At 37.9% G+C, this 22,058-nt stretch overlaps 1 protein-coding gene and 1 long non-coding RNA gene across 2 annotated transcripts; one reads left to right on the top strand and one right to left on the bottom strand.

Moving 5' to 3' along the window:
- Positions 1-1,100: 1,100 nt before the first annotated feature.
- LOC119775891 lies at positions 1,101-2,097 on the bottom strand. The gene is made up of 5 exons (XR_005279710.1): positions 2,043-2,097; positions 1,881-1,944; positions 1,623-1,676; positions 1,387-1,413; positions 1,101-1,281 (listed from the first exon to the last, which is right to left on the bottom strand). It is a non-coding gene; the product is annotated as an uncharacterized LOC119775891 (long non-coding RNA).
- A 10,172-nt stretch (positions 2,098-12,269) lies between these two features.
- Positions 12,270-20,020, top strand: LOC119775846. Its single transcript, XM_038273952.1, has 8 exons — positions 12,270-12,278; positions 17,309-17,777; positions 17,874-17,939; positions 18,005-18,097; positions 18,177-18,242; positions 18,340-18,687; positions 18,769-18,810; positions 18,883-20,020. The coding sequence occupies exons 1-8, from the start codon at positions 12,270-12,272 to the stop codon at positions 19,134-19,136; spliced, it is 1,347 nt and encodes a 448-aa protein (XP_038129880.1). The 3' UTR covers positions 19,137-20,020.
- The last annotated feature ends 2,038 nt before the right edge of the window (positions 20,021-22,058 follow it).

Here is a 22,058-nt window from a genome sequence, read left to right as displayed (position 1 = left end):
AATTTTGGCCAACTTAGTACGTCCATTCACGGTGCACTTTTGTTGTTTATTTGCCAAATATTTTTTCTTATTATTCTCATTGTGAATATAATTTACAAACAAACCAAAGGACTTTTGAACTTTTAACAAGTGCCATTCGGTAACTAGAATATACTTGGTTGCAGGTGACCTGGCTCAATTATTATCTCCTATAAGGACTCCAGCTCAACTAGTAAACTGACTGGTGTCCCACTATTCCATTTAGAAATACCATATTAATTTTATCAATTGCAATAAATTCATGAACTGCACTCCAAAAACATGAATATCCAATTGTAGCAAAACCCAAAGTGATTAATTAAAACCTTAAATGTAGCTTCAACCTGGAAAGACTCGCACAGAAAGTAGGTTTTAGAAAGTTCATTTGACAATAATCTTCAACTTTCTGATCCCGGCAGTAGACACTGTACTGGTAACCACCAGAGAGAATGATATTTTTTCTACATGAAAACCTTTTTGAATAAAGTCTGTCTTCATCTCACCTGCTCAGCCAATCACCTGCTCAGGTGCCTCCCTCCCAGCCTAACGGCGCCGGTCGCAAGTCCTTCACCCTTCATAAAGTCCAGCTTGATGTGTGCAACTGCTCCTCACCTGAGCTTCCATCACCTCCACCCTGATTACACCTTCGCTTTGCTCGTTTAATCTTATGTTTGTATCTGAACAATATGTTTCTGCAACTTATTTTTTATTACATAAAACAAGTTGATTCTAACTGTTAAAACATAAACAACTTGTCTGTATGTCAGGTTTGTAAAGAAAATTTGTATTGATTCCAGTCATTGTTCAAAAATGTATAGGAAACATTGTATATTGCAAGTTATTAGCTTTGCTTGCATTTAAAATTTTCCAATTGTTAAACAACGCTGTTACAATATATTTACAACTACTTTATTGGTTCTACTGTCTCTCCAACAAATTACAGCCACAATGGAACTTTGTGGAAACAACACCATTTCTATGAAAACTAAATGATGTAAATCAACTGAGCTACAACAAAAGGAACTTTCAAAAATGTAAATAATATTGAAAGAACACATTATGAAAAAGGAGGACTGCAAAAGTCAAAAGGTAAATATTCTTTATCAGAAACGATTTCAAATGGCATGTCACAAAAAAAACTAACAATATGTGACAGATTGTGGAAAGCGACTTATATTTTCTTTGAATTCAATGTTGGCACTCAGGGCAAAGTCCAGGTATGCCATCACAGTAGTAACGAGGGTACTCTCCTCTCCTCCGCATCTGAAAATAAAAAAATAAAAAAACTAACAAAATAAAAAACAGGTGCATTGCAAGACTGTAATACAGGAAGAATGGATGATACATATGATTATGAATGAATCTTACCTGTAAGATTGGCGGTATCCTTTCTACCTGCATGGTGAAGAGCATTAAACAATAATTAATACTTTATATCTCTCAGTATCTTATCCTTTCATCTCTAATGATATAAAAAAAAGTTGTCCAAATAATGAATTTTAATAAAAAAAATAAAAATAAAATTATTTAGGGCTTTAGTCTCATTTGCACATAAAGATACACAAATCAAAATTACTAGTTATGTGTAAATTTAAAAAATGAACCTCAATTTGTGCCTCGGCTCCTTTGGCATAGGTGTGGTCATCAGCACACAGAGTCTGTAAAAATACAGATATGTTCTAAGTGAAAGATGAATGCAAATCCAAATAACATCAAAACTGCTTCAACCCTTTTAATTCTTCTATACTGATTTTCTTTCAGACTTAAAAAAATAAGCATAGAACAAAAGTACACTGTGAATGGACATAATACAAATTCTATGACTTAAAACAACAAAGTGATGAATTTTAGCTACAGCTTACCTCACATTTTGCCCTCTCATTAACTTTTTTCCGCTTTCTCTCCTTTTGTAGTTCTTCTCTGGACCTTTTAAAAAGGACAAATTGAAGGTTTTCTTAAAAAACTGAATCTAGAAAAGCGTATTAATTTACTATGTGAAAAAAATTTTAAGAAGGTAAAATTACCTTTTGTTGATTTTGTGGGTTTTGCATTATGGATCGTGTGCCGAACACCAGTGATAAATCTTTTTAAACTTCTTTCTTTCTTCTTCCTTTCCTCTTAACCCCGCGTCTTTAAGGCATTTATACTAGTGATTATGAAAATAGCGCCCCCTTCATTTCCGGAATGCAATAGTCCCATTTCCAAATAAGGTATGGGACTGACGGAAAGGTCCGTCCCCGCCCCTTTCTGTTTGCTGCAGCGAGGTCCTTCTCAAGCTGGACGAGAACTCTGCTCACAGGATGCTGCCAGGGGTAAGTCAGTGTGATTGCGTGACACTGGTGATGGGGATGCCATACAGATTCATGTCAAAAATCCCGAACTATCCCTTTAAGCAATATAGAAATGATAGGAATTCCCCCCAAAAAAAGTTCTCAGTCAGGCTGCAAACTGAGAGTATTTCATGATTATTATATTATTAAGATAGAGATATATATATATATATATATATATATATATATATATATATATATATATATATATATATATATATATATATATATATATATATATATATTTATCTATTTAGGTAAAAAAAAAGAAAGGTAAGACATGTATTTAGGAATTCGATCACATTGCCTTCAAGACTTCAATAGTTCTGTTATTTTATTGTTAAAAACAAAAAGGTATCCCCTAGTCTAAAGCTTGCCATTTGTGTTGCTTTGCTATGCCACTGCTCTCTCTTTTACTGCACCTAGCCTATCAGAGAGGCATTCACATCAGCATTAACCAGGCACTCTGGAAGACATGCTGTGGGAACATTGTGACTGTCACTTCAAATCATAAAGTGAACAGAAAAAAATACCATTTCTTTTATAGCAAAAACCTTGGGAAAGAAATGATGAATCATCCCCATGCTGCTTGCAAAATGTTTTGGCAATTTCCAGCTAGGAAAAAAAATCACTGATCTAATGTTCAAAGGCAGCAGACAAGACCACTAGCATCTGTCATCCTCTCGATACCTGCATTTACAGCTAGCAACATCCATAATGACAGAGTAAAGAGAACAAATTACCATATGAAATTCCATGATGCTCCATTTATACGGTAGCTTATAAAAACTAATGTGGATGTATAAGAACATATTTTACAATTTACAGAGCCTATCTTTTGTTTCTTTTCATCAACTTTCATATTGGTTTTTAGTTTTGACCCTCATGCTTAATCACACATAGAACCAGTGATTTTAATGTTTTATTTACAAACTGCAGGAAGTCAGTTGAACTTTCTGGTCGGTCTAAGGGAGAATTCAGACTGATCAGGAAGGAGTTGGTAGGTGACAACTGATGACAAATTGATTTGCTTACTTGAGAGATGAAAGGGATGTACTGTAGCAAGGAGCTGTAGGGATTTGATTCAAGGGGCTATGCAGACTGTACCCCAGAGGTCCATGAGAATGTAAATGAGATCCGAGAGCATTGGTACTTGCAAGAGACATTGTGTTGGAGAGCAGGAAGGCAGGCAATGAAGACAAAGGTGCTGCACAGAGGTAAGACCTTTTCCATGAAGATCGGAGATGAACTGAGGTTCATTGAATGTCTGGAACAAGACATTCACAACAAGACAAATTTCAGCAAGAAGGATATTTCTGGTTTAGGTCTTTGGCTGGAATACCATCAGGGGTAATCAACAGGGGAAGAGAGATGATGCTTTGCCTCCTTATATACACACACTAGTGATCTTGATTGAGAAAAGTTCTCAGATGTGCAGCAACACAGGTCGGCCCAGCCACCAACAAATATCCTCTCTGTGAGGAAGCTCACTCACACCAGAAAAACAGCAAAACACCAGAGACACTAACATCAAGTTATTATTTATTGCATTGGTGGTACTGCTTGGCTTATTATTATTAATGTTTTTCTGCACAAGAATATAATTGCAGCTTTACAGGAAAAGTCCCTAATCAAAAATGTTGGACCGCATTTAATGACAGAAGAATCACTTACTGATACTCTGTGGTATTCTCTTTTCTGTAAAGCCACCGCTGTAGCCAATTTTGTTTGCTGTATAACTCTCTTAAAAGATTCTGTACAACTGAGGTGTTGCTTTAAACTTTAAAATTATATATCTACCAAAACCAATTCTATCATATATCTTCAAAGACCAAATACTGTATGTTAACACTTCAGCTGGCCCCAACAGTCTTGGAGCCTCTCCAAACCATTTTCTGAAGTTTTACATATAAAAAGTGGTGGTTTGAATTTGCAGCTGACAAAGGAGGGAAAGCTTATGTTTGTCTTCTCACAATCATGCATTTAATCTCTTTGTGATTATCTTTTTCTTCCGAAGTGACCGTCTATCTATTAAAAGTATTATTTAAAATACACAATGGCACTATGATTTGTGACAGATACTAAACAAATCCATGATCTTGATTGGTCAAGCTGTAATTAGAAACAATGGCATAGACATTTTTGTTTAGATTGGCCAATATTTGGCACACTACAAAATTTGGGTGGAAGACACTTAAAAATAAGGACCATCTATGATTGGGGCTCCATTTCACAATGCAGGTTTACTAAAAACTCTAAGATTTCTAACCCTTAAATATGAGAAACTCTGACCTCCATTTCACAAAGAGAGTTTCCTCAACCTCTGTTCCTGTCATCATAGTAAAATTCTCCCCTTGACTCAGAGTTTCCTCTGTCTGCGCTTTTTTACTCCGACCACACCCTTTCACTGAATTACTGGGTTTGACCAGAAGATGATGCTTCTCTTTAGATCTTAATGTCGACAAATCCTGACAGAATATTTTAGTACAAAGATTGATGTTTAAGAAGGAATTGTAGAGGGACCAGACAAGGATCAACCAAGGGCCCATCAAGGGAAGTGGGAAAATTTTTAATGGCTACTACTGTAATTGTGATCATCAGCAATCATGCCTTAAATGCCTTAATTTTTGCCTTAAATGTTTTGCAGAAATTTTCAGTATTTAAAATGTTGTGGTTACTCACTTCATATTCTTAAAAACGTGTGTGATTATCATTTAAAGAAAAATCAATTAAAAAAAATGATTTAGCTCTAATATTCCAGTGCTAGACCTAAAGCAAACTAGGAGTGTTAACAAGATTTTAAAAATGTCCTTTCACACATGAAAACAAAAGAATGGACATGATTTATTTTGTAGGCGCACAAAGCTGATTGAGTAATATCTCAAAAGACACACCGCTATAACTGCAAAATTTTTTAAACACAACGTATCATTTTATTTCCATCTCAAAAACTATGCCTATTGTCAGGCCTTTACACAAAATGATAAATGGTAAATGGCATGTATTTATATAGCGCCTTTATTCAAGTCTGGAGACTTGACCAAAGCGCTTTACATTACATTCAATCATCCATTCACGCACACACTCACACACTGATGGTGGCAAGCTACATTGTAGCCACAGCTGCCCTGGGGCTCACTGACAGAAGCGGGGCTGCCGCAAACTAGTGCCACCGGGCCCTCTGGCCACCATCAGTAGACAACGCAGGTGAAGTGTCTTGCCCAAGGACACAACGACACTGAAAGTCAGAGTCGGGGCTTGAACCGTCTCTCCTTCGACTTCAGGGCAAACTCCCACATCCAACGCCACTGTCGCCCCAAAATCCAAAAAACATATATAAAGAGGTTTGGTGCTACATGGTTGAAGATGACAAACCTTCAAAATGCTTTTTCAAGGCACTGTATATGTCAAGGTTGGTTGGAGGTTGTTTGAGGACTCAAAAGCAGAGATGAGGAGGCAGGGATGAGTTCTTGCAGATATAATGGATGTAGATGGCAACAGATACACTAATCCAGGATCAATAAACAACCACGAGATCCCAGGGAGAAACACATGAGGATCGGAGCAATGAAGAGAAACCTGTACTGAGGAACTGGACAATAAGAGTATATACTGTATATGGGAGACAGAACAAAGTCTGGGGTAATCAGCTGATAAGCAGCAGGTGTGGATAGAAGTAAATAGAAGATAGGGGAAAGGAGACTGGCACAAGAGGGCAACAGAGAGCAACACAACTAGAAAACGACTGCAATAACACAAAATGCAAAAGAAATGATTACCAAGATAACATATAACGACATAAATAAAATTTTAAATGAAACCTCAAAAGAAATTTAAACTGAACCCAAAGGTCCACAAAGGGCAGGATCATGACTGTATCTAAAAACAGACATTTACAATTAGGAACAAGTATTTACTGTTCTGCTGCATCCATTCTGTAACAAACTGGTTAAATTGATGTAAGTTATTTAAAATAGTTAGCTACTGTGTGGAAAAAAGCAGACGGAGAAAGAAGAGCAGCATATCGATAGTTCTGAACAGTCTTATTTCACTCTATCGGTGGTAGAGATGCAGTCTCCTGAAACTTATAACAAATTCATGAGCAACAGGTGATGCTGAGTTTTGCATCCCACTTAAGAGTGGGATGCAGCTACTTTGCCAGCAAAGTTGGACCGCAGCTCTGAAGTTTCCACCATCTGGAGGGTAACGGCCAGCTGGAATTTCAGATGTCTTCCCTATAATGGCTGGAAGGCCCGAGGGGGAGAGAATGGTTATTCCCCACAGTCAGGTTCAAGATCCCACTGTCCCTGGATGTGATGTCAGAGGGACGTGCTGCAGTTAATATAGTTGTCATTTGATCTCACAAAGAATTAAGTGAGAGATATTTACAATTCTGGGTCAGCAGCTAGACACTATACATACCGAATATGACCTTATAAGAAAACCCTATTCTTATATATTTGATTTTGCATTGCACTATGACATCTTTGCTTCTGAAGATCAACAAGGATTCATCTTGTATTGACAATCTATCGAATGTCGACAGTTTTCATTAGTTAGAAGAAAGAAGCTGTTGGTGGAAGCCACAGGGTAATATTTGATCAGAAACAAGAGTAGAAGAGAGAATTGGAAACACCGACGCAAGGATAAAATACAGAAGCAGAGCGAGAAAGAGCCTCGGATTTGAAGTTGGAGTTATGCACAGTGCAGTCAAGTCTCTGCTAAGGTTAAATGGAGGACACCATTTAAAAAAGAAAAAAAAAGTTGCCTGGGGAGACAGCAGTGAAAAGAGTATAATCTGTAGAGTTATACAAAGTTTTTGGGAGAGTGAAGGAGGATGATTGTGGTGCATAATAGTGCTGGATGTCAACAAGTTATTTCTCAGTCTGGCATATAAAAATTTTTTTTCAAATTGTCAGATGCAGTTAGCTAAAGTAAAGAGTATGACTTTTTAACTACCCAAGTGTCCAAAGTTTTGAATATCTTCATATGTTCTCCATGTTTTTTTCCCCAAAAATATATTGTTGAAAAATTCGGTTTGCCAAAGGATAGTCTATTGAGTTAATTATAAGACTTAAATAGAGGTTAAGATAACATTCTGAAAAAAAGGGCATTTTCCCTTGACCTCTAGTGGTACTAAACTGGAACTGATGACACTTTTCTATTGATACAGTGCTGTATTACTGTAATTCCGGTGAAAACAGTGTGCCATGACCCAAATAATTGAAAGACTGCATAAATCTTTACATATGCCTTACAGATAAATGATAAAGTAACTATTTAAGAGATTACTTCAAAAGACAGAGAGAATAAAAAACTAACATAAGTTATAAGTTTAACACCCTTTTTGTAAAAAGCTGAGATTGAATGTATTGTGTGTGTTTTAGATTCACTGTTGATGTTGCTCTATGGTTAACCAAGCTTTAAATAATGTAATCTGAGGTATTGTATATTATGTTACTCTTCACGTTATCAAGTGATGGATAATCAGTTCAACTTGTGATGTTAAAACTTGTAGATATTGTTTTAAAACCAGATATTTCTGGTGTTTTCCTTGGTTTGGATTATGCCATCCCTTTACTTACATAGCAAACCCTTCAAAGGACCTGCCTCTACCCTGAGATTATATTAACATGTGAATACTATATTTGTAAGTCAATTGAAGGCATCTGTTTTTTTATTTTAGATTATATTTGTGAATTAAAGTGAAAATGACCAATAATGAATGTAAATGTACCTTTTTCTAATGCTGTTTGCAAGACACCCTGAACAATGCACTCATTGGGCCGGATCTATCAAACGTTTGCGTGTATAAATACGTGAGCTATTTCACTGCGCACGCTAAAAAATGTACAAACTGATCTATCAACAGCGTGCTAAAAGGATTTGGTCTTTAAAACGTGCTAAATAGCGTCTCTTATCCATTTAGTACTTTTTCTGCAATGAATATGCAATATGGGGCGTTTACACGCAAAAGTGCGTCTTGTGGGAGGAGAACATGTAAATATATTAATTTAGCACTCGCAAAGTGATTTATTAAACCTGAAAGCAATTTTGCTAACGGTATCTGACTCTATATTTAACATGTTTCAAAAGAAGGTGCAAATGGACTGTATGCGTAATTGCGCACACATGGCAGCGGTTATTGTCGCAAGAAGGAGACATCGAAATGAAGCAAGGAGACGCAGAGAACGCATTTTTTCACTCCGTGTGAATATTTTTGCAATGAAGGAGGAAACGATCATAAAAACATATCGTTTATCCAGCATTGCCATTTTGGAGCTGTTGGGGGAACTCCGAATGGATTTGGAGCCAGCCACAAGGAGGACCCACGCAATACCAGATATCACAAAACTCCTTGCAACGTTGCACTTTTTTGCATCTGGGTCATTCCAGCGTACGGTTGCAGCGAGAGCTGGGATCTCCCAATCTTGTTTTTCAGAAGTGCTGTCCGACGGGGTCGGGGTTCTCCCCCTGCGCCTGTGGAGCAACGTGCCAATGCTGCGCAGTAATCTCATCCACAGTCACTTCTTGTGAGCCATTTGGTATGTGCATTTTTCTACAGGCCAATACAAAACACCAGTTTTTTTTTTTTTTGTTTTTTTTTTTTTTTTACTGCAGTGAAGTAGAAATTCAGCCACATACCACCTTAGGGAATAAAGGTTGCCAAATTTTTTTCTTTATATATATATATATATATATTTTTTTTTTTTTTTTTTGGGGGGGTCACTGTAAGATTAAAATTTCTTAATGCACTAGTTTGCACAAACTACAAACTACTTTGCCGCAAACCACAAAACGCGCAAAACCATCATTTAAATAGGGCGTCTCCAACAGTTTTGCACCTGCCACCAGTTACGCAATCACTCTTGTTAAATCACCCGCAAACCATGGTTAAGCCCCTCGCGCAAAATTCCAGTTTGCGAGCGCAAATTACTGCACACAAAATTGGATCTTGATAAATCCGGCCCATTGTGTATTGTTTTTTTCTTGCACCTCACATTTCTGTTCTAGTTTTTGTTGGTCTCTCACATTGAGCAAAATATTTTTGGTGATAATTTGACAAAATGTAAAAATGTTGAAAGTTATGAATACTGTTCCATTGGATTGCATGGCTGATGGGATTTTGGCGTACTGTTATTACATCCTTTTAATTCCACATACATTTGAAATTAACCCTAACCATTTTTAAGAATTGTTACTTTTTTAGATTAAAAGTAATGCTGCTTTGCATAAATAAGGTAACTTCTTACTTCAGCAAGGAATTAAAAGTATATTATTTAATTAAAATAACCTTGATAAATCATGACATCTAAACAGCAGAGCTGTTGTAACTTCACACATCTCCTCAATGAGGGCTTAAAATATGAAATGTTGCTGATCTGGTGGTTCTCAAAAAACTGTCAGCAAACTCATTGTGTTCCTTAAATAACCTCCAGCACATCCAGGTGCAGCTGCCATAAAGGTGCTGGAAGTGACAAACACACTAAAGCAACATGGGATCAAGAGGAAACTGAGTATATAAATCTCTGAATACAAATCCTGAATTATGCAATTATCCAGTGGGTAATCCAAAAATTATTACTATTTCAGCATGGTGCATTTTCATCACAGACTGGACTGGCAAACGTAGATTTCAAAATCCACTGTGACAACTTTGCTTTCCTTTTGTGACTCTTAAATGTGATGCTCTGAAGTTCATGAGCTGTCCTGAGGTGGCTTCTAACAGTAGGGGTGGAGAACAAGCACTCTGTTTGTAGGATGTTGATAGCAGACTAGGCTGACACCCAGGGCTGATAGCTGGACTAAAATCACTGACTCTCTACCTAAGACTGAGTACTCCCCGCCACACACACACACACACACACACACACACACACACACACACACACACACACACACACACACACACACACACACACACACACACACACACACACACACACACACACACACACACACACACACACACACACACACACACACACAGCTGAAATAAGGACAAAGCCTGAGGCTCCCAGTTGGGTATCCATCATTCGAGAGATGGAATCTCTCCGCTGTCTTTCTCTTTCTCACTTTCTCTCCACTTTTTTTCATTTTCTAGTGCTTCTTATATTTTTATTTTTTTTTCATAATTTTTTGCGTGGATAAAAAAAAAAATAAATCACCTTCTTCAAATTGAAATAAGGAGAAATACATGCATTGCGTTATCTAACCTCTTGAACACTGTGTGGTTGTTTATTGCCATCATTAAGTCAACATGTTCTTGCTAAAACTTGCAATGGTACCTGTTACCATGGCAGAGGAAACAGGTGTAACAAAAAAGCCAAAGAGAACAAGCTGAGAAAGAGCTGACAAACACTCTAATTTGAAATTGAAAAGTATTCTGACACAAGAAGATCTAATTGTCTTAGACCAAGAAACATACATGCACACTAATCACTCATACACACGTAGGGGAGAGTATTATTCATGTCTTAAACAAATATTTTGGCTGCTGATAAACTGACAATTAATTGAAAGTCACTGCCGTTATTCCTCAGTCACGTAAACCAGTTTGATTTGCTTCCAACATATTATGTTTGAAGCATTTATGTTTTACTGCCTCTTCTTTGCAAGATTTTCTTGCATATAAAAAAAAAACAAACTACTAAAATAATTTAGTCATGTTGCTAAATCAATAGTCATGACAATAACAACATCTTTCTAATTTTGAATTACTACTGCTGAATGGCTTTCGCTGGCTACTCTGCACTCTGCTCTATTGCCACCAAATTATTTTAATTCTATTCCAAAAACAACTGCACATGGCATCCCATTATAATCAGACAGGTACTCTCACAGGTTAAGCCACTAAATCATATAAAAAAAGATGTGATAGAATACCTAATCTATCTGTAGATACGTTTACTGTTTTCCAAAAAAGTAAAAGGTCCTTTAAAAAAAATGATAATAATTATATTAAAACACATTAAAGATGAAGCTGAGTGATGGAAAAAAATTAATATTTGTTAGTTCAGACATTTGATTTATTCTAATTTCCATATTTAAAATCCATCATCATTTAGTGTAATCATGGCACATGCAGTGAGACAGTATGTAAGATTTACTGAATAACATCTTTAAGATAGCCTAAAACAATGTTTGATCGTAGGACTAGATATACCATTAGTTCAATGCTGATGCATCTACAGTATAGGCCTGCAGCCTATTTTCCTTAATATACTTTGGGTCAGAAGTTCCCACTCTGTTTTGCAAATGTGACGTCTAGCATCACATCTTAAATGGGTTTGACTTAGCAAATAATAGAAGCATTATATTCACGAAGAATGTTGTGGATACTCGAAAGCAACCAGGATCCAGCTTAGGTCAGACACCAATAGCTCCAGCAATAACTCCAGGTGAGGTAAAAAAAAAAAAAAAGGAAAAAAAAAAAAGTCTTGCTAGGTAAGAAAGAAGAGAGCAGCTCTGTGTTTGGCCACAGATGGAAGTATCATTAGAAAACTCTGCAATGCCTCTTTAATTACAACCAACCTTAAAATACAATTTGGTTACAAAAAATGTAAACAGTGGGGATCTATGACTTTAGTTAAATTCCTTTAGCCTACACTGTACATAAGCAAAAATAAAATAGTGGTATATATAATAATTGAGTTCACCTTAAGTGAACTAATGTGGTAAATCTGAGTTAATCTTAAGTGTTGTAATATAAGAGGCCAGATAAGAGCTTAAGCCTGGCATGCACTGTACGATATTTTCAATCGTTGTACTCAGCTGATGCTCAAACTGTCCAACAAAACCGCAGGTTTTAAAAGTACACGGTTCACGATGTCTTTTCTTACACTGTACGGCTAAATGCTTTGATGAGATCTAGCTGCTCACACTTTGTCTAAAACAACATCTCAGGCTCATCACCGAGAGATGGCACTGGTCGGACTCATCAATCTTGAAGAAGAAGAATTTCCATGTTTGCACATGCGCAGCGTGCGAGGTTCCGATAAATCAACTCGTAGATGCTCCTAGCTCTGCTTCAACATTAGGATTTGCTCACAAACACAAGGGACAACGGAATTTCAAACATGTTTAATTTTCTCCTGACCATACGATTCCTCATCGTGAGGCGGTCATGAGAGGCTAATTTCCCCTTTTTACCCTCTATATACTTCACAATGCAGGACAAACGATGAGACTGGAACTCAGCCCAATCTGAAAAATTCTCGCATGCTCTGAGAATCGGCATGAAATGGGGAAAAACGCGTACAGTGTATACCCGCCTTAAGACCTGATAGAAAACTGATGTGTTTCCAGTTTGGGTTGTTTTGTCAAAGGAAGTTGACCAGAGCTGTAGGTCACAGAAAGGAGAATCAGCTTGTGTGCGTTGGAAAGGCTAGTAATCAATCATTTTGTTAAGAACATTCAGAACCTTGCTGAACCTCTCTCTCTTACAGGAATGACGCGTTGAATTTCCATGTGCAGCCAAAAGATTATACAATTCATAGGGATCACACACATGCTTTTTGTACATGCAAATACACTTCCATGATAAGAAAGTGTATAAACAGACTAGCATTATCTGTGTAGAGATGTTTACCCTTGGATGCGTATGGGAAAATAATTTAATGACCTTTTGTGAAAAAAAAAAAGAAAAAAAAAACTTCCCAGAGTGTAGCCGAGATGGACGAGGGAATCCCAGCTGCTGTCTCATTCTTTTTTTAAAGAGAATTACCCACTACAAAATCAAACCTCCAATGAGGCAATGAAGGGCAACCATTTTGCTTGGCAGAACACTGAAATTTTGCATTACTGACAATTACAAGGAGAAAAAAAAATAGAAGACAATCAAGTATCTGGCTAAAAGTAAACTGTCAGGGTTTGGTTGTGGTATTGGACCCAATTGCAGAGGCTGAGAGGCAGTGGTGAGTTCTTGCAGCTTATTTAATTAACACAGGAAACAGAGGCAGGAATCCACTAAATCCACAAATCCAACTTAAAAATGTAAAACAAACCAGAACCATGGAGACACCAGCGGAGACCAGTCATGAGGAGCCGTGGTAAGACCAGGAAAGACTAAGTAAGACGGAGTAAGACGAAGTATGACTAGTTAGACGGAGTTAGACGAGGACCCAGCACTGGGGAACTGCACAGGGAGAGTATTTATGGGACACCGAACAAAGAGAGGGTTAATGAGCTGATTGGGAGCAGGTGTGAAGAGAGGAGTCTAGAAAGGAGCTAGGGAAAAGGATACCAAGAGGGCAACAGAAGGCAAAAAAATAAAAACCTAAAAACTGAAATATAACCAGAAAACACAACAACATAGGAATAAAAACCAATAAAACTTGAAAATATGGATCAAAGTAATGCATAACAGAACCAAGACCATGACATAAATACAGTAGGGCAAATGAAATGGGATCATTAAACATCAAGGTATAACTAGAGCAACAAGAAGGATAGGTCAGTGTCTCCTTGCATAACCACAACTACATATTTTTAAAAGGAAAATAAAGGTGTGGATACACATATCCACACTATATTTATCTTCTGTGAATACAATTAGTATATCAGTAAATAAAATGGCAGCACTTCGATTTATTCAGGCAATTGCTGTTGCTCAAACTGAACATCAGAATGGCAAAGAAAGGAGATCTAAGTTACCTGAATGCTTTTGGTGACAGATAGCTTGTTTAACTGTTTCATACACTGCAGATCTACCAGGGTTTTCACTCACAGCAATCTCTCTGATTTGAAGATAATGGTGAGAATACAAAATCCATGTGGTAGGTGTGTGAGCATCAAATACTAATGTGACTCGAAATCAAATCATTGATCATGAACTTTATCATAATCATTCAAAACTACATTGTCATTCATGCTTGTACTGTTGAGCCATAACATAAAAAAGACAAATATGGCAACTCTCATTTTAGATCAAAAACAGTATATAATTTTAGCAAAAGTTTTTCATGTCACATTTCTTCTCCCAATAATCACAAAGGTGATGTGCACCCCAGATTAACACATACATTTTGACAAGGTCAAAATATTAAAGTAGAGCAATGGAAGGATCAAAGCATTTTCTTGAAGGAGTCACAGCCCTTTAGAATGGTGTGGAGATCAAAATAGAGATGAGGATTATCAGTCACCTGTGGAAAGTGTTATAATAGAAGACATGAAGAATGGCTTTCTAAACATATTGTTTCTCTAATCACATTTGAGATGCCGTTGTGTTTTAATTTGATACAATATTAAATTATATTAAATATCAATTCTAACAGCCCGGTCTCAAAATACATTTATACTCTTCTTTAGAGATTGATTAAGATGTATAGTTGGATTTAAAAGTCAAACTTTTTATCTGTGATGTGCTTTAATAAGTAACAGGCAACAACACATGATATCTTTCCCATGAAATTATTGAGGTCAACAGATCAAAGCAACCCATCTCATTTCTTGTTCTTACTTAGATGCAGCTCTATATTGGTTTTCAGTTTTCCCCCCTTTAAAATTTTTAATTGCAATACACACATTTTTCAATAGAACAAATAGCTTTTTTTTGTTTTGTAATTTTTTCAACAAAGTTTATGATGACTGATAGAAAAGCAGACTAATCAAAAAATATTCTCAAGGAAATTCAAACAGCCATTAGGAAACCCTTTTTACACACATTTAATTTAAAATTTGCCATGAAATGCACACTGAGCCTGTCACAGCAGTGGTGCAGAGGTTAAGCACGTGAACCACATACAGCTCCCACAAAAATAATAAAGACCACTAGTGCCTGAAAAAAATTCTTACACTTTCAAACATTAGGCTTCAACAACAAGTCAGGATGTTAGCCACTGGGTCAAGCAAGTTCATTTTGTGAAAATCCCAGTCGAGCATCTGTAAACTTTCACACTGAGAAATATATTTGTTACCCACAGAGGTTGTAAAGCAACGGAACAGTTCCTCTTTCTAGCTCTATGTTGTATTTGATGTGCAAGTTGATGTACAGAATTAAAGAAAAACAAATAATGAGAAAGTGGATCACTTAATGTGTTTTTTTGGGGGGCTTTTCAGCTTGGTTTATGATGGTTAATTCCTTTAATACTTAAAATTATAAAGGAGGATGTTCTTTTTTGGTAGGATCATAAAAATAAATGGTCCTTTTAATTGTCAATTATTTTGGTGATATGTTTACGTAAGGCCATCCTATGTGCTTGCCCCCATTTTCACTTACCGGTGGTGATTCTGACATAATGGAAAAATAGCTAATCTTCTTTTGGAAAGTAAGCTTTTATGAGTGATGCAAAAAGCAACTTCTAAACGGAGCTTGCACGATGCTCTCGCACACGTTTTGTGCGTTCCTTCTTAGGAGCGAGGACAGGCTTGTGCGTGTGCATTTTTTAAAGGTGGAGAGGGCGAGTCTTTTCAAAAATTTGTGAAAATACTCCACTATACCTTTAATTTTTTATCATACTCTTTTCTCTTTGAGTTTTATTGAAGTTTCAACTTTATGCAACAAAAATAGAAAAATGTCATAAATGTTTGATATGTTATTTCAATATCTTGTACCTTCAATAGAAAGTTTTTGTCCAAATAACTTGAACTTTGAGGTTGGTCAGATAATTAGTTTTTTTCAGTTTTTTTGGGACTCTTTTGTTTATGTTGAGTCTAATAATCGTTGCATTATTGCATATACCCACTTCTCCTCGTGCACACTGTTTAAAAGTTACTTATCTCATAGCTCATACAAGCTTACTGTGCCTGAACGTCTGCTCTAACCGTTAAATCCCTTAATCAATATATATGATATATATACTGTGCAGTGGATTTTATAGCGCATTCAGTTAACTTAAAGTTTGGACAGATGATCACCACTTTTTGCTACCCGTTGATGACATAAATCCCCCTCCACTGCGCGTGCCTGCACTATCTTTCTTATTAGTCGCCACTGTCGGGTTACGACACCCTAAAAGGACAGCGGGCCACTGTGACAGCAAATCCCATAATGCTTTGCGAGGAGAGCTCTCACTTTTCCTCTTGCGACCCTCTGCCATTTTCAAAGAACCTCTGAGAAAGGTGAGCTTCAATGACTGAGATATCAGTTGTGCTGCTGCCATCAACACCTTTGTTTATAGATGTTGGAGCTTGGCCTGTTTTACAGTGTAGTCCTGTTTATTTTACTGTGACTAACTCCATGTGCTCTCTTTCATCCTCTAACATGCAGGCTGGCTTGGAGCTTGTCCGCCTGGCTGTGTTTTTCCAGGATGAGGCCACCTGTGGAGCTGGTTGACAGTTGCCTTTGTTTCTCTGCTTCTGTTTTTCTGCTTCTCTCTCCTTGAACCCAAGTTGGCCTCAGCAGATAGCCACTCACACTGATGTCAAGGCTCAGAGAGGAGGATCCTGTATTCAAGAGAGACAGAGAGATAATTTAAAAGTGTTTATTTAAAAACGATCTGCAGAAGCAGCGGTTAGGGCATCCAGGGCAGGAACCTCTGCAGAAAGGCAACACAGGTTAGTAACTGTGCAAATCTGGTGGAGGAAGATTATGAATGTGAGTCATTAACCTGATTTTCCAGTTCAGTCCAAGCCCAGAGAATGAGATAGGAAAAAACTTAGTAATACAGCTTATGTCAAAAATGATTGATGACTAATGACCTGACCTTATGACCTTATGACCTTATGTCAAAAATGATTGATGACTAATGACTTATGAACTTATGACCTTATGACCTTATGTCAAAAATGATTGATAACATATGACGTATATGACATGACCTTATGACTTAGGAACTATGAACTCTATGACCCGCACCCGATCAAAGGAATTTCTTATAACCCTTTTATGACCCGTAAATTTCTGCACAGTCACGCACCATCACATTTTTGCTTCATCAATCAAATTCTTGTCTATAAACATTGTTTTCTTCCCATTCAAAAAGATATGCCAGCTTCTCATCTGCTTTTCTCCTCTGCAGGGTAATAAAAAACGGGCCTTCCAGCCGCAGGCTGTACAGGGAGCGTTGCAGCCTAGGTCTCTTCAATCATCTCCTCTACCTAGCCCCAGCTCCGTCTGGCCGGTTCATTTTCCTCCTCCACGCCCCGTAAGCCACCCTGCGTCCCATACCACAGTGCATCCCACAGGTTCTCATCCCTTCAGGCAGCAGCAGCAGGTGGCTCTGGCCCCTCAGCTCCCAGGCTCTCGCTCGACCAGCCACCAAAGTTCCAAGCAGCCGCTGACATCCATTACCCAGTCTCTTGGGCAAGCTGGGTCGGAGGGAGGTGCAGCCCAGGCGGGGAGCGCTCCACAGCCGCCTCGGTCTGATCTAGTCGGGCAGCTCGCCCATACTGAGCCGGTGGTCGAACAAATCGCAGAACCAGGGTCGGAGGGAGCTGCAGCCCCGGCGGGGAGTGATTTACAAGCGGATGGAGAAAGAGACAGTTGGGGTAAGCTTAAAAAATATTTTATCTTAGTCCCGTGTGATGAATATACGCCGGTCATATATAAAAAAGTAAATAAATTATTAACTTTTTTTCTCGCAGACACAGCCATTCTGAATGAAAGATCTGATCAGCCAGCTTGTAGTTCAACACCAACAGAAGCCGATGGTAAGAAAAAATAAATTAATTCTCAGTTTTAATATCATATAATCATATATATTTTTCTTTGTTAGACTCTCGGCCTTTCAGTATAGGGAGGGTATTGACTCTCCGCCGTTCTTACAAACGGAGAAAACAAAGATCTGATCAGCCAGCTGAAGCCGATGGTAAGAAAAATTAAAATAAATTAATTCTTAGTTTTATTATCATATAACCATATATATTTTTCTTTGTTTTTTCTGTTAGACTCTCAGCCTCTCGCTAAAAGGAAGGCATTGAAAGTCCGGCGTTCTTCAAATCAGAGAAAAGAAAGTAAATAGCCTTTTTATTTATTTAGTTTTTTTTTTTTTTAAAGGATTTTATTTTTAAGTCGGTCTTACTAAAGCGCGTTATTTTTTTTTTTCCTCAGCAGGAAAACGAAGGAAGTGCTCCACCAGAAACATACAGTCAGCCGGCGCTTCTGCTGCGCCGCTGATCCGACACACTGCGCAAGGGGAAGCCGCGGGAGTTGTACTCCAGGATATAGCGGAAGCCGGAAGTGGCGGCGAGGTTGTAGTCCACGAAACCGGAAGCGGTGGAGAAGATCGGGAAACCAGAAGTGACGGTGACGTTGTAGTCCAGGAACCCGATAATGGCGGAGAAATTGTAGTCCAGGATATACCGGAAGCAGGAAGTGGTGAAGAAGATCAAAAAATTGAAAATACGATTCAAGAAAGATCTGACCAGCCAACTTGTAGTTCAACACCCGAAACCAATGGTAAGAAAATAAAATAATAATAATAATAATTCTGAGATTTAATATCATATAATCATATTTATATATTTTTCACTCTCTTAGACTCACCCCTTCTCGCTATAACGAACAGACTGAGAAATGAAGGTAAATACTCTTTATTTTTTATTTTTTAATTCAATCTTAGTTAGTTAATTGTTTTATTTATTTTTTCCTCAGTAAGAAATCGAATCGGCCAGTCCGGCATTCCCATCAGAGAAGAATCTAGACACCTGGCTTTTCACACATTGACGGCTGTGAGCGAGCTTCTGTCTGCAGCCGGCAACCAAGAAGAAGTTCCCGAACGCCTGGTTATTCAGGCATTGGCAGCTGTCGGCGAGCTTCTGACTGCACCAGGCAACCAAGAAGACCCCAGCTTCCGTTTGTCCATCTTGGTGAATATGTGCTATATAATGAAGAACATTCTTGGATGAAAAAAAAAAAGTCTAGTGAATAAACATGTCTGACCCGCATTTATCTCAGTCAAACACATCTCCGAATGTTTCTCCTTCTAGTGAAAATCAAAATGCAGCACAACCAGATTCTTTAGATGAATTTGTCTCTGAAGCGGTTTTACAGAATTTGCGAAATATTGCCGATGATATAAGCCCGTTAATTGATGCCGGTTCGCCTTTAAATCCGACCTCTCCCTTAGAAGATACAACTCTTTCTCACAGTCCGCCTCCGCAGCAAGAAAATCATCTAGAACGCTTAATTAGCTTGGAGCAAGCTCTGAGCGAATTTTCCAGACATTCTCCTTCTAGTGAAAATCTTTTACCGTTAAACCATTCCCTTCCTTCTCAAAATGTTATTCAATCCGGTGGTGGGGGAGGAGTACAAACCCTAAACAGAGAAAATTTTAACAATGTGGAAATTAGGGAACGGCTTTCACTAAATCAGAATGGTTCAGAGGGAGATTTAGCAGAAATATTCCTCAGCATGATGAACGTTTTATCCAATCTGGCTGAAAGAATAAGACCGCTCGCATCTAGAAATGATGTCATACAACTTGAACTAGTAACCGATGGTGGGTCTCATCACACAAACTTTATCGTAAATTATGATGGGGAAAATATCATGGAGGAACTTGAAAAATTTACGGAGACTTTGGTACAATCTAATTCCGCAATAACCGAAGAGGATAATGTGGAATTCATTCTCCAGCTGATTCGGAATCCTAACGGGGGTGGCAGACTAAAACTTGAAAAAATTGTAGACCAAGAATTAATAAAAAGAAAGAGAAGACATTTAATCGTGATTAACGATGACGGCGATCAACTTTGCTTTGCAAAAAATTTAGCCTGTTTAGCATATCCGAATCTCTTCCCACATAGAGGTTTGTCATCAGGCTAGAGCGTGGCAAAGGCAGGCAGGACTTTCTGATCAAACACCAGTTTCCTTTTCAGATGTCAAAACATTTGAAGAAATCTTAAACAGAAAGATTGTGATATATTATCGCTCAGTAAATGAAAGCCCTCTTTTTCAAAATTTTTAAACCCCAATTTTTAAAAACCCCCCATACCCCCTTTTCTTGTTTCTATTCAACCACTTTTATTAGGGGATCAAATTCTAAATTTTTCGGTTTTCCCAATTACGTATGCGATTTTTGCTTTTCCCCTTTTGAAAATTTTAAAGACAGAAATTCCTGTGGGTTTTCATTGTCCCTCTGAAAAACGATCCGGGCCCTGTACTCAGCATTTTCCTCACCATTTTTTTTGCCCCAAAGGGCCAATTTTGACAGGCCAAATTTAAAACCTTTATGCAAAACTAAAATAAAAAAAGGGAAAGCCCCGTTAGAAAAAAACCAGGGGGCCATTTAATTGTGGAACATAAAATTTTTTGTCTAAAGGGGGAAAAAAAATTTTATATTCCCACTCTACCCCCGCAAACCCCCAGTATGTTAACCTGGGGAAAATGCCATATGCGGAAAAAAAAATTTTTCTCCAGTTTTGGGTGGGGAGACACCATGTTTCATTCAACCCTTTGTCCAAAAAAGTTTAAAAAAACTAAGGAAAATTCTTTTTTTTTGACATTGAACCTTTTTAACGAGGAACCCAAACACTTCCCTTTTCCCTCGCTGTCAAAAGATTCTGGGGAAAAGAAGGTCATTCCTTTGGCCCTGAAATGCTTTCCCAAGATTTTATTCTCCACTTTCAAGCCCAAAATTTTCCCAAAATTTTGTTTTTTTGGGGCGCAAAAGGGTTAATTTTAAACTATTATTGGGGTTCCCAAATGCCATTTTTCAAAATGGGTATAAAACCTGGCATCTTTAATCAAGGTTGAAAAAATTTCTCATTTTATCGCCCCAGAAGGGTTTTAAATTTTTTTAATAGTCTTTCTTTTCCCTACCTATGAAACTCGGGTGCCTTCCAAAAAGTTTTGGGGCTTTGGGCGAAAAAAAGAAAAGGGTTTTACTTTCCACAAAAATTTTTCTTTCCCAAAAAAAATTTGAAATACGTCGGCCCCGAACCCCCACCACACGCCTAGGGGATAGAAAATATGGTCACCCCCTTTAAAAAGAAAGTTTTTGCCCTGGACAAAAACGCTTCTTTTCCCCTTTTTCCCTCTTTTGAAAAAAGCAAAGTAACTGAAAAAACGATTTTAAAAACCCTTTTCTGGCTCCCAAAAAATTTTTAGAAGCATTTCTTTGGGCGATACCCATATAACCCTTTTTTCTCGCATTAAAATCCCCCGGGGCGTGCAAAAGGGAACCTTTTACAAATTTTCCTGACTTCAAATACGGGGCAATACCAAATCCCCCGGGGTATGGGGAAACAGCCCAAAGCCGTACTAAAATCGTCAAGGGCCCGGGAAATACTTGTTTTTTCCCAGAAAAAATTTCATCCAACACCCCCTTAATTTGGGGGAAAAAAGTGGGGGGCGTATTTTTTGGAGGTTACGCCAAAAAGGGAAACTCAAGTACAAATTTAATTTATTTTTGGCTTTGTCTTTTTCCAAAATTTTCCCCTTCCTTTTAACCCTTTTCCCATTTGTCCTTTTTAAGAGGCGCACTACGAAAAATTTTTGCAGCCCACCCTCCAAAAAAAACAATTCTGGAACCCTTTCACGGTCTAAAATTTTAAGTTTTTTTGGGAGCATGTTTGGGGAAAAAGAAAAAAAAAAAACTCCCGCCCATTAAAAATTTTGTTCAAAACATTCCCCTTCCCTTGAGCCTCTTTCCCCAAATCTCTTTTGGGGGCCCAAGAACCAACCCGTCACGTTTAAAAATTTTCCCTGCGCTCCAGATGAGTTTTGGGCTTCCCAAGACTTCACCCTCGTTTTACCCCTCCTTATAAAAATGCCCCCCCCCCCCCCCCCCCCCCTACCCCCTGTGGATCCAAAGATCATTTAAAAAT

Source organism: Cyprinodon tularosa, unplaced genomic scaffold (assembly GCF_016077235.1).
Source record: "Cyprinodon tularosa strain WSP-4 unplaced genomic scaffold, ASM1607723v1 ctg9, whole genome shotgun sequence".
Classification (NCBI taxonomy): domain Eukaryota; kingdom Metazoa; phylum Chordata; class Actinopteri; order Cyprinodontiformes; family Cyprinodontidae; genus Cyprinodon; species Cyprinodon tularosa.
This window is presented reverse-complemented; position numbering and strand designations above follow the sequence as displayed.